General features: G+C 38.9%; 1 protein-coding gene across 1 annotated transcript in view; it reads right to left on the bottom strand.

The window, feature by feature from the left end:
- Window positions 1–929: 929 nt before the first annotated feature.
- IL13RA1 (interleukin 13 receptor subunit alpha 1) overlaps window positions 930–11,677 on the bottom strand; it is a 65,151-nt gene continuing 54,403 nt past the window's right edge. Inside the window, exon 11 of the mRNA XM_082681464.1 lies at window positions 930–3,392. Coding sequence (XP_082537590.1) covers window positions 3,300–3,392 — 93 coding nt within the window. The 3' untranslated portion in view covers window positions 930–3,299. The remainder of the gene's footprint in view (window positions 3,393–11,677) is intronic.

The raw sequence follows: 11,677 nt of genomic DNA, 5'->3' as shown, positions 1-11,677 counted from the left end.
AAAAGAGCAGGGCTTCTTGGAAATGACAAAATGGTAAATTACCCTGGAAAGCAGGTCATTCTCAGGTCATTCTGGCTCCTCTGCCCTGAGATAAGGTAAACATGTTTGTGGCTACAGGAATTTGTTTTCCGTAGATCTCGTACAGATATACAGTCTCAAGGGTCCTCAGTTAAATGTTTTCTGTCATAATACTCAGCGTGTTGATGTGCTGAGGACCAAAAGGTGATTTCTTATTCAAAACAAAACAAAAGTATACTTATCTGGAGATGGATTTCCAGAATCTTCTTGGATCATTTTCGATAGTTACAGAAGTAACCTGACCAAGATCAGCACCCCCTACCCATACCCTAGGGCTTGGATCCTGGAAAGATGCAGGGTAATTAACAAATGTTGGGCTAAAGACGCACTCCCAGAACTTAATACAAATGAGAAAAACCCTCCGTGACATTCAAACCGTTTTGCTGTAGTTACAGAAAACATGAAACTACATTACCATCTCTTAAGAGGGAAGCTATTGAACACTGATTTTCTTAGTCTCAAATCTAACCTGTTTATGTGATTAATTCATAACCAGAGGTCCCTCATCGTGTATATACCATGACAGTCTCCTTAAGTACATTGCACTCTATTTGAAGCTTGAAATTAGAAAGGACCAGTTCTCCATTTCCCTTAATTGTCAGAAACACGATTTAGCAAATACTTATGCCCCTTTAGGTACTGTTTGCAAAGGCTGTACTAAACCAGGTGCAGGCCTTTATCAGAAAACACAGGCATGCCGAGAACAGCAGGGAAGCTTATGATACATGCTTGTAAGATGAAAGAGCTGTCTTGGAATTTTTTCCCAACTTATATTCTTTTAACTCCAATTTCTTCTGCCACCCACTCCTCACGACACTTTCCCCAAAATAAGGCAAAGGAAAACATTTGGGTCACATACAAAAAGACAATTAATATTTATTTTACTCAAGCTTTTCTGTTAAGAAGTTAAACAAAATGATCCCCATTTGAAGGCATTACCAAAAATGTTAACATTGTTTCACGTATCCCTTCAGTGCGGGATGAAGAAAACACTTATCTGAATGAAAGAATAAGAAGGACCATCCTTACAGTGGCTTTACTTTGATATGTGGAGAAAACAAATCCATAAAGTTAGACATAAAATAGCACATGAACTTACTAGTTTCCTACAGGTAGTGGGAATTCCACTAATGTGTTAAAGTCTCCAAGAGCTCTCAAGACCTGGGGATCAGTTTTCAGCAGTTATAAAACAGCCATAGGTACTCCCATAATTCACTGCCCACTTTTCCCTCAACTATTTTACCACTAAAAGAGCAAGATGGAAACACCCCCGCTCCCAGCCCACTCCCAGGCCACGGGACCGTCATCAGTAGTTCTTTGGGTAATCAGAATATCAAAGCATCCCCTCTCCGTGCTGCCATCTAGATAGGATGACAGGAAAAATGACTTTGGGTGAGGCATTTAGGTGTTTTGTTTTGCAGAAGTATAAGACCTGGCTAGGAAATAATCTCATCGCTACACAGGAGAACCAAATATTCTTTCTAGAGAAGAGTAGGACAGAATAGCACATCCATGCCCGTCTCCCAGCCTCAATCTGACCTCAAATATAAAAGCAGGGGGAGGAAACACCTTGACATCTGACATTGCCATGAACCCCAATTTCCTCAGGAAAGCCAGGGCACAGTGGTCCTCCACTGTGCCCAAACCTGAAAAGAGCAGGGATGTCTGATCTCCCTTCCCCTAAGAGCAGGAATTGGAAGTAGCATTATCTTATTAATACAAATGGATGAATGTTTGGAGAAACTGTGATACAGAGTTCTCAAGTTCCTACCAGTAATCTGAGTCTATGTGTGTGAGGAGAGAAACATTAGAGGGGACTTCTCATTTCCACACTTTAAATATGGAGGAAGTAGAAGTAGAGGGAATATATATATGGATAGGTTGTGGGGATGGGTGAGAATGGAGCCTTAACATATGCAAAAAAAAAATACAAACGTTGGAGCCTTGGATGGCTGGTTATCAATATAAGAAACAAAACCTACTAATAACCATTTGTGGGAGTAAGGGAAAAGAGAAAGACACAACTATTCTTTTTTTCTCAAGCAAATAGCAAAGTTCTAGGTGAAGATAATACCTACTTTCTGTTTATAAAATGCATACAGAAACAGTAAATGCCGAAAAGCTTCAAATAAATGCAGAGTCACACAGAAGTTACAAAATATGCGAGAATTAGTCATTGTTTCTCAGTCTACTCACACTTTTCCTGAGATGCAAATTACTCCCTGCTCCTCTAGGTGCTGTGAGCAGATTTATATTCTAATTGCTCATGAGAGGTGAAAGACTACACCGAAGGGAATGAGGGAGATGCAAAAGGGGAAATCGAGGTGGGAAGAGGGGTGTTGAAAGGTCTGGAAAATGACTGGTGGACAAAGAACTGAGGAGCCCCAACCAGACTGTGAATTCTTTGAGGGAGTTGGTGCCTCACACCTGGGGGCCTAACACAATCTGGACGCAGAGTAGATACTTGATTTGAGTAGCGGAGGTGAAGAATAAACAATGCATCATTAGAGACTGTGTCGCTCAAACTCTAATACCCAATAAGTCATTCTGCCTCTGCTGCCCTTAAAAGCCTGAAATGGCTTTGAAAGATCTCAGTAAAGAAGCTGCTTCTGCTTTTTCTGTAGTCGCGGCCAACGAGGATGCCTGGGCCTTTCAAAGCAGAGGAAGATGCTGCTGAAGGGGATGAAGATTCCGGACTATTAAAGGGTTTTAATAGCCACAGCCATTACTCAGTGGGATCCCAAACAACAGATAACAGATTTTATCAATTTTGTTTGCTAGATGTTCTCTATGACTCAAGTCTGACTTTTAGCATTTGCACCCAAGATGAATTCTCCTACAAATAAAATTTGTTGGTATTATTTGAGACAAAGAATACAAAGCAGGCATAGGTCCCTCAGGAAGTTGTCACAACTCCTGGTAAGATTAACTCGACTGCCATCATCACTTTTTGCTTTTGTCCTCTAGTTTGAAGCCTTAGCAAAAGACGTCTGCTTTTTATAATTCAACAGAAATGACTCCACTCTTTTCTCCAAAGAGCCCATTATTATTTTTAGTTTTTCGGTGCACGACTCAACATAAAGACCTGTGGCTCTTATGAGCTGCCTGTTTTTAAACGGTCCAGTAGTTTCGGTTTCCATTTAACAAGTTCCCAGATAACAAATGGAAAACGGAATGAATCTTCACAAGGTCACATTGAAGGTTAAAATAAATTATCCCCATCACTGAGAGGCTCTCTTCAGGCTTTCTATCAGCACTACAGAGTCAGTTTCTTCTTTGGTTTGCTTCTCATAGATGTCATACTTCTTCCAGTGCTGGAAGGGAAGAAAAAACACATACACGATGACTTTTCTAAACAGTGTTCTTTCCCTGAGTACTCGCAGCCAATGCTTATTTTTAGGTTTCTGTGCATGGAACCCCGAGTATATGTTTTCCTGTTTTGTTTGGGGTCTTTTTTTTTGACCTAAGAATCTTCATCTATTTGAACAATCAATTAAACAAAACAATCAGGAATTAACGTTAAAGGTGAAAAACACCGTGGGACTGTTTATGATATTTAATAGCCATCTCAAAAGATAAATGTGGACACCTCCAAAATTGGAAACGAAGTCTTTTGAAGAAGAATAAAAGAGCAGCATGCTTTCCTTACTTGAACTGTTTCTATCTTTATTTTTTTACCACTCAAATTTGACCATTGCTCCAGAGATGCAATAGGCTCAAAAAGGCATCAAGGTGAACGGCAATATATAAAATGTCCCAAAGGTCTTAGTGCAGTTAAAAGTTTTGAAAGACCTTGCATTAACAGCTTCGTGTAACATCATTTGCGAGACAGGGAATTATGCATATAAGGTAAACTCATCTTGAACTCAATTTAAGTGTGTATCTTACGGTGAAAGCCAATATCCTGGTCCTTGCCTTCCTTCCTTACAAGTCAAAGGAAAGGGTGAAATGTGAGCTCAGTCCCCTCATCTGTAAAATAAAGTTGTTAGACTAAACCAGGGGACTGCAAACCATGGTCTAAGGGCCAAATCCAGCAGCCTGCCTGTTTTTTTAAATAAAGTTTTATTGGAACAGAGCCACCCCCATTTGTTTCTGTACTGTCTACGGCTGTTTTCGTGCTACTACAGCACAGTTGAGTTGCTGTAACAGACCAAAAGGCTTATGAAACCAAAAATATTTACTATCTGGCTCTTTATAGAAAAAGTTTGCCAATCCCTGCACTAGATTATTTCTAAGCTCCATTTCTGCTCTGTTGTTTTCTGGTTCTATAAGCCTAGAAAAGGAAATGGAAAGAAGGAAAAATAGACACAAGCAACAATGATGATTCAGCTGCCTCAGGTTGTGCAACTGGAGATGGACTCAGCAGGTCAGGAGCATCCAGGCTTAGAGAACGTATGGAGAGATAAGTTGGAAGACACTGTTTAAAATATCCAAATTCTACTCAGCCTGTGCTCTATAGAGCCCACGAGCCACAACCACTGAAGCCTGCACACCTAGAGCCCGTGCTCTGCAACAAGAGAAGCCACCGCAGTGAGAAGCCCGTGCACCGCAACGAAGAGTAGCCCCCGCTCGCCGCAACTAGAGAAAGACCACATGCAGCAACGAAGACCCAACACAGCCAAAAATAAATAAATAAATAAATTTATTTTTTAAAAAAGAAAAAGTATATTATAGGACCAGGGTTGGCAAACTTTTTCTGCAGATGGCCAGATAATAAACATTTTCAGCTTTGCGGGCCATACAGTCTCTGCTGTTGTAACATGAAAGCAGCCATAGACAATATATAAATGAATAGCCATGGCTGTGTTGCAACAAAACTTTATTTATGGATGCCGAAATCTGAATTTCATATTATTTTCTTCTTTATATTTTTTCAACTACTTAAAAGTGTAAACACCATTTGCAGCTTGCAACCTGTACACAAACAACTGGCAGGAAGGAGTTGGCCCATGGTCTGTAGTTTACAGAGAAATCCTACGAGGAAGGTAGTGGATGGCAGCATAGTTTTTGCATTTCCCCAAATGCCACTATAAAAACCACAAGTAGGAAAGGTAAGTAGGGTAAGTAGGAAAGCAAAGCCAAAATCCACGGACACAATCTGCAACAAGACCAGATGAAAGTGACGCCCCCATGAACCCTGAAATATGAGTGGGTAGGGACAAATTAGAGATGCTGCAAGAGCAACATGGCATTAGCTATGGGAGAGTATGGAGAGGGAATCAGCAGGGCATCTGATAGATCGGAGAATTCTAAAACAACTCACTCAAACTTCAGCAAGCTAATTTATGAACAATAAGTGAGTCTGGCAGGGGGTTGCACCGCCAAAAGAGTGACCAAATGCAAGGAGTCCACAGAACAGCCTGAGAGCCACCTGAGCCCTATGAACTCTCAGAACCATCCGAAGCTCCCTTCCTGGGCAAAGTCCCACTCTGAAGAGAAACTGATAGGAAAAGACTCCACACTGGCTAGGACACAGGCGAGAGACACAAACTATAAAGTCCAGATAAAAGTAGACGAGGTGAACAGGCAGAGCCAGATTTCAGAAAGGAATTCACTATAGTTTTGAGAAATTGTCAAAAATAATAGAAGATGGAACTCTATAGCCATGAAATTAGAAAAAAAAAAACTATCCTAAATCAAGTCTCCTTCTAAAACTTTAGGGAAACTAATTTCATGTAAAAATAAGCGACAGAATAATATCTTATGGAATTAAAAGATGCCAGAAAGATGTCCACAAAATATACACAGATGAAAATTATAATCTAATATTTCAAAACTAGCAAAAGTATATTAAGAAAAAGTTATGTGATATGAAAAACAGTGCATGATATCGAAGAATATAAAAATTCAGAATAAGAACAATTCAGAAATGACATGGTAAAACCCAAGAAACAATTAGAAGTAAAAGAAAATAATCATTTCAGAAATGAAGACTAGCTAGAGGAAACACAGGGGCAAATAAACACAACAGATAAAACTTAAGAGAAACAAAAGATGAAAAGGAGGATTTTTTTAAAGGAGGATTTTCAAGAAGAAATAAAGATAGATGAAAATTATTCGAAAGGATGTGACAAATATAGAAGACAGGCAAGGAAAATAAGGGAACAGAATAACAAAAGTCTATAAGTGAAGACATTTTCACTGAAAGTTTTTAAAAAGATTTGAAACTACATACTGAAAAGGCACACTATATACCTTGGAAAATCAACCCAGAATGACTAATACCAAGACATATTCTAGTAAAATTATAGGACTTCGAAGGAAAAAATCTTTTGACAACCAGGCAAAAAAGACTAAGTGTTTTAACACAGAAAGAGTATTATATTGTCAGCAGACCTTGACAACACTTTATGCCAGAAGAAAATGCATGACATATTTAAGATACCCAAAGCAAGAACATGTAAGCCATGGATTTTATATCTAACTAAAATGAATTTCAATGATTAATGTAGGAAACTCCATCAATATGTAAATAATCCAGGAAATGTTGGTCCCATGAATCCTTCCTGAGAAAAGTTTTGGAGTTTCAAAAAACCAAAATGACTGGAGAGACATCAACATAAAGATCGGGGGTGAGCATCAAATACATACCATATAGAATTAAGACTAAAGAGGGCTATAGGGAGACAATATAGTATATAATGGCCTTATGCACTGGAAATGTAGATCCTGGACAACTTGAAGAATGGGGAGAGAATGGGAAGAACATATGGAAAAATTGCTGTCTTTAATAATCGTTAAAAATTATTTTATAGTTTGTCAAGAGTTCAGAAATTCCTTCAGTTCCACCTGTTTCCTTTTCACCTGTTAAATTCAAATAAAGATAAATATGAGCATTTTATGAAAACATATTATATAATTTGTTAAAAGTGTGGACTGGAGGATCAGGAAGCCTGGGCTCAGATCCCAGCTCTAACTCTTGTTAGTTAGACGTAGATACTAGCACTGCTAGGCAGCAGCAGTGTAACCTCAAACAAGTTACGTATAATCCCTCTGGTGCTTCACTGTCTTCATCTGTATAGTGGAGATAATCCCTGTTGCAGGATGGGGACAAATTAATGAAGGAAGTGCTTAGAAAAGTGTCTAACACATAGCAAAAGTTCAAGAAGTATGAACTGCTATTATTATTGTTGTTACTATTATTCCATTTACCAGTAAAGGTGCAGTCAGCCCTCCGGAGGAGGTGCATAGGTTATGTGTAAATACTACACCATTTAAGGGACTTGAAAATCCGTGAATTTGGGTATCCGAGGGAGTCCTGAAGCCAATCCCCCACAGATACCAAGGGACGACTGTATTTCCATTCCTCTATGTTGTTCTCATAACCTTAAAGATGATTATAGCTGGATAACAAGATTAATTTTTCTCTTTTGGTTATCTGTATTTCTCATTTCTCTATAATAAACATATTTCTTTTAAAAGAAATATTATTTTAATTTAAAAGATGCACCCTGAATGCTACATTTTCATTGGTGTCTGCTCATTAGACCCAACACTTAACTGTGCTGGACAGGAAAAAAGCAATCAGAACACTGCAGCAGAAGTGGCTTCTAAGAAAACATTAATTAATTAATTAATTAATTTTTTTTTTGCGGTACTAGGGCCTCTCACTGTTGCGGCCTCTCCCGTTGCGGAGCACAGGCTCCGGACGCGCAGGCTCAGCGGCCATGGCTCACGGGCCCCGCCGCTCCGCGGCATGTGGGATCCTCCCGGACCGGGGCACGAACCCGTGTACCCTGCATCGGCAGGCGGACTCTCAACCACTGCACCACCAGGGAAGCCCAAACATTAATTTTTTAATTGCCTTTTTTCATTCCTGAAACTCTGATTACTCTCATTTTCACCCATCGTCAGAATCAGGGCCTTTGCCTGAGCACTGCTTCTACGCATATGTCTATGTAAGGTAAAAGGGACAAAAGCAAAGGCTCTGACCTGTTATTCAATTTTGTGAATTATATGTCAGTCTAATTTTAAAATGACTTGCAGGAAAAAAAAATTCCACAGAATTACAGTCCATAATTCAATTCTTACCCTGCCGATTTTTTAAACAAGGTAATCGACAATAGAATAATGGCCAAAGATGAAAAACATCCTAGATGAAAACAAACCAGTGTTTGGGTGGTGAACACAACTGGCTTTTAGTTGTTAGTCATCCTAGAAAAATACATGTATGTATATAGAATTTTTTTAAAGAAAGAAACAAACGTCATAGAATAATGGAACATCAAGTTTCAGTTTAAGAGTACCTTCAAGATTTGGTTATTTCACAGTGAACTGCCAACAGAGGTGAAGTGGGTTTCACGCACCTAAGCACCACGCAAAACACTGGCCTTGTGTGTACAAATCAGCTGATTATGTGCCCCCGTCTTCTTCAGAGCAACAGACACAATAGAAAGTTGTACAATATGAATTGTAGATCCCCACGCCTTAAAAATCACTGCAGCTTAAAAAGAACTTGTTGAATGTGGTGTGGAGGGGACTAATTTGGTACCATTTGAGGTGGCTATCAATCCAAACACTCACTTTGAAAACTGATAATTAAAGGGAAAGAATTAAACATGTTTCCTACCTTTCTAGCAGAAACCGAATTTCAGAACAACTAAGAAGCCTAGTTGAGGACTGAAAGCAGTGCTTTGTAGGAAAATGCTAGCTTATAAGTGTAGATTAAATGATAGATGAGAAAAATCATCATCGTTTCACAACCCCTACTGAGATTATTGATTCAAGCAAAGATACTAATTGGTCAATAAAAAGCATCAGCTGAAGAGTTGACAGGGTGCTAACATTACCACCACACAGATTATCTTCAGGTGGCAAGGGGAGGAAACGTGTAGATGGCAGGAGGGGACATGCTATTATCACCTTAAATACAGTGGTCCATCTCACTAATGGTGGGACAACTGGATATTATCTGTCTCCTGACAATTGGGACAGCTGGAAATATTTAAATATGGACTGAGCATTAGATGATATTAAGGAATTAATCATTTTTAAAGTGCGGCCATGCTATTTTGGCTATGTAGGAAAGCGATCTTAGCTTTTAAGGATACATACTGAAGTTAAAAAAAAAAATTCAGCAGTATTTGGAAGTCAACTCCAAGTTAAAAAGCTGCTTTCCAATCAGGAATTCAAAACTGGCACAGCACTGAAAATGTAATTGGTTTCCAAGAAGCAGAGGAAGAATAGATAATATTTTGTGGATGAAAAAGAAATGCAGATACAGAAGAGAAGCAATTCCCTCCGCAAAGCCCCCCTACCCCCCAAATATGGCCAGCAGCCCAATTAGTCACACAGAAAAGGCAAACAACAAAGCAACAGGAAAAAATGCTGCTGGCCAAAATGTTACTACAGTGATGAGCAAAACACTGTCAAAACAGTAGAAACCTTAAGGAAAATGATACAGAAGATTTAATTTACTGGTGGCTAAACCTAAATAAGTTTTTTTTTTAAACAACCACTACTGATGGTGCAGCGTGGAAGAAGAAATTGTTTAGAAAGGGCATGGATTATTTCTTGGGATTAGAAGTTGGTAAATTTGGGCTACAATGGCTTCTACTTCAGGTTCTGCAATTCTCTCTCTATGTGATAGTCCTTGAGAAATTTCTCCATGGTCCCCAATGTCCCCATCTTTAAAGTGAGGAGCTGGACTAGAATTTTGAAAATTTATAGTTAAAGACAACTAAACATGTAAACATACACCTCATTAGATGACCTCTAGGGCAATGTTCACTCCATAATTATTCATTCCCTAATTCGATGATTCTAGAAGTAAAAGAACAGTCTTTCTGCTGTATATGCAGTTCAATTTTCGAGAACTGCTGCCATGTAGAGAAAGTAGATTATTCATTTGGTTAAAAAGCAAACATGGAAATTTGTTCTATCACCCTTTCCCCTGTCTGGCATTTTTATTATACTTTTAGTTTTAAACACTGATTTTATTTAATGGTCTGCAACCACCGCAAACAAAAACATCTTATGCTTTTAGTGGTCCATCTTGTCAGTGTATCCACCTCACTAAATTATAGAATTATCTGACTCATCAGGACAACTTATTATCCTCTAGACAGCAAGTTGAAAAAAAGCAATTCTCCCATCTCTGAGAAAGATAATTGATCTGATTTTGCTGTCAATGTTACCATCATTCACTCTATCACCCAGGCTTGAAACCCTGAAATTATTTTTTACTCTCGCCACCTTTCATCACCCACACAGAGTCACCAAGTCGTAATGAGTTTCCTTTAATAATGTCTCTTGCATCAATCTCCTCTGCTACCACCTAAATTCAAATCCCTATTATCTCACAGACCTGGATGACCACAATATTCTCTTTTCCCTTAATGACTTGTATAGCGTTTCTTTTTATTATAAAAGTAATACATGCTCATTACAGGCAATTTGGAAATTTCAGAAAGGTAGAGAGAGAATAATATCAATTATCCACAATCTTCCTGCCCAGAGATGATTATTTGGACGCATGTCCTTCCACTCATTGTTCTATGTATATATTGATAGGTTTTTTATAAACATTAGGATTGTAATACACTACACATTTATGATATGTTTCTTACACTTACACCGTGAGTATTTTGCTAGGACATTAAATGCTTTGAAAACCTAACTTTTCAAAAAACTTATTCTTGATTGTTGATGTTTCCTTAGTTTCTAATTTTTCGTTTTAGAAACAAATGCTGCATTGACCATCCTTGTACCATTGTTGGATTATTTCCCTAAAATAGATTCCTAAAGAAATAATGACAAGATCAAAGATTCTTGTTACATTTTACCAAGCTGCCCTCCAGAAAGAACACATACCATTTTACAGGCCCACCAGCATTGCACGAAAAGTGCCAGTTCCCCACCCACTTGTTAACACTGGATATTATCACTTTTTAGAAATGTATTAAGCTGAAAATTTATATCTCATCAATGCTTTGGCTGTATGTCCTGTATATATCAGTGAGTCCAAACATGTTTTCACAGATATTGGACATTTGTGTCATGGCACTTTGTCTTCATTCTGCTAAAAGGGGTAGCAAACTCAAATGCTTTTCAGGGGTCTGGCATGTTAGGTCAACGTGTGAAACCACAGTGGGAATTAGGAATTCTCAGGAATTCCTAATCTCAGCAATAGGGCCTGAGATGCACTGGTAGAGTGCATGCCCTGCTTAAGATCCCAAATTGAAAAATTTTAAATACACCACGCTGGCCAAACAAAACATCTGTGGGGCAAATTCAGGACTAGGTTCCCAGGTTGCTACCGTGCTAGCGCCTCCCCTCCCTAATCCATTCCCTCCAGGTCGTTGTCAGGATGACAGGTGTGGAGAGAAGGGAACCCTCCTGCACTGTTGGTGGGAATGTAAATTGGTGCAGCCACTGTGGAGAACAGTATGGAGGTTCCCTAAAAACACTAAAAATAGAGCTACCATATGATCCTGCAATCCCACTCCTGGGCATATATCTGGAGAAAAACAGGGTCTGAAAGGGTACCCCAATGTTCATTGCAGCACTGTATACAATAGCCAAGACATGGAAGCAACCTAAATGTCCACCAACAGAGGAATGGATAAAGAAGATGTGGTACATATATACAACGGAATAT

The sequence above is a fragment of the Grampus griseus genome (assembly GCF_964374135.1).
Source record: "Grampus griseus genome assembly, chromosome: X".
NCBI classification, from domain to species: Eukaryota; Metazoa; Chordata; class Mammalia; order Artiodactyla; family Delphinidae; genus Grampus; species Grampus griseus.
Note: the sequence above shows the minus strand (reverse complement) of the source record. Positions and strands in the feature narration are given on the sequence as shown.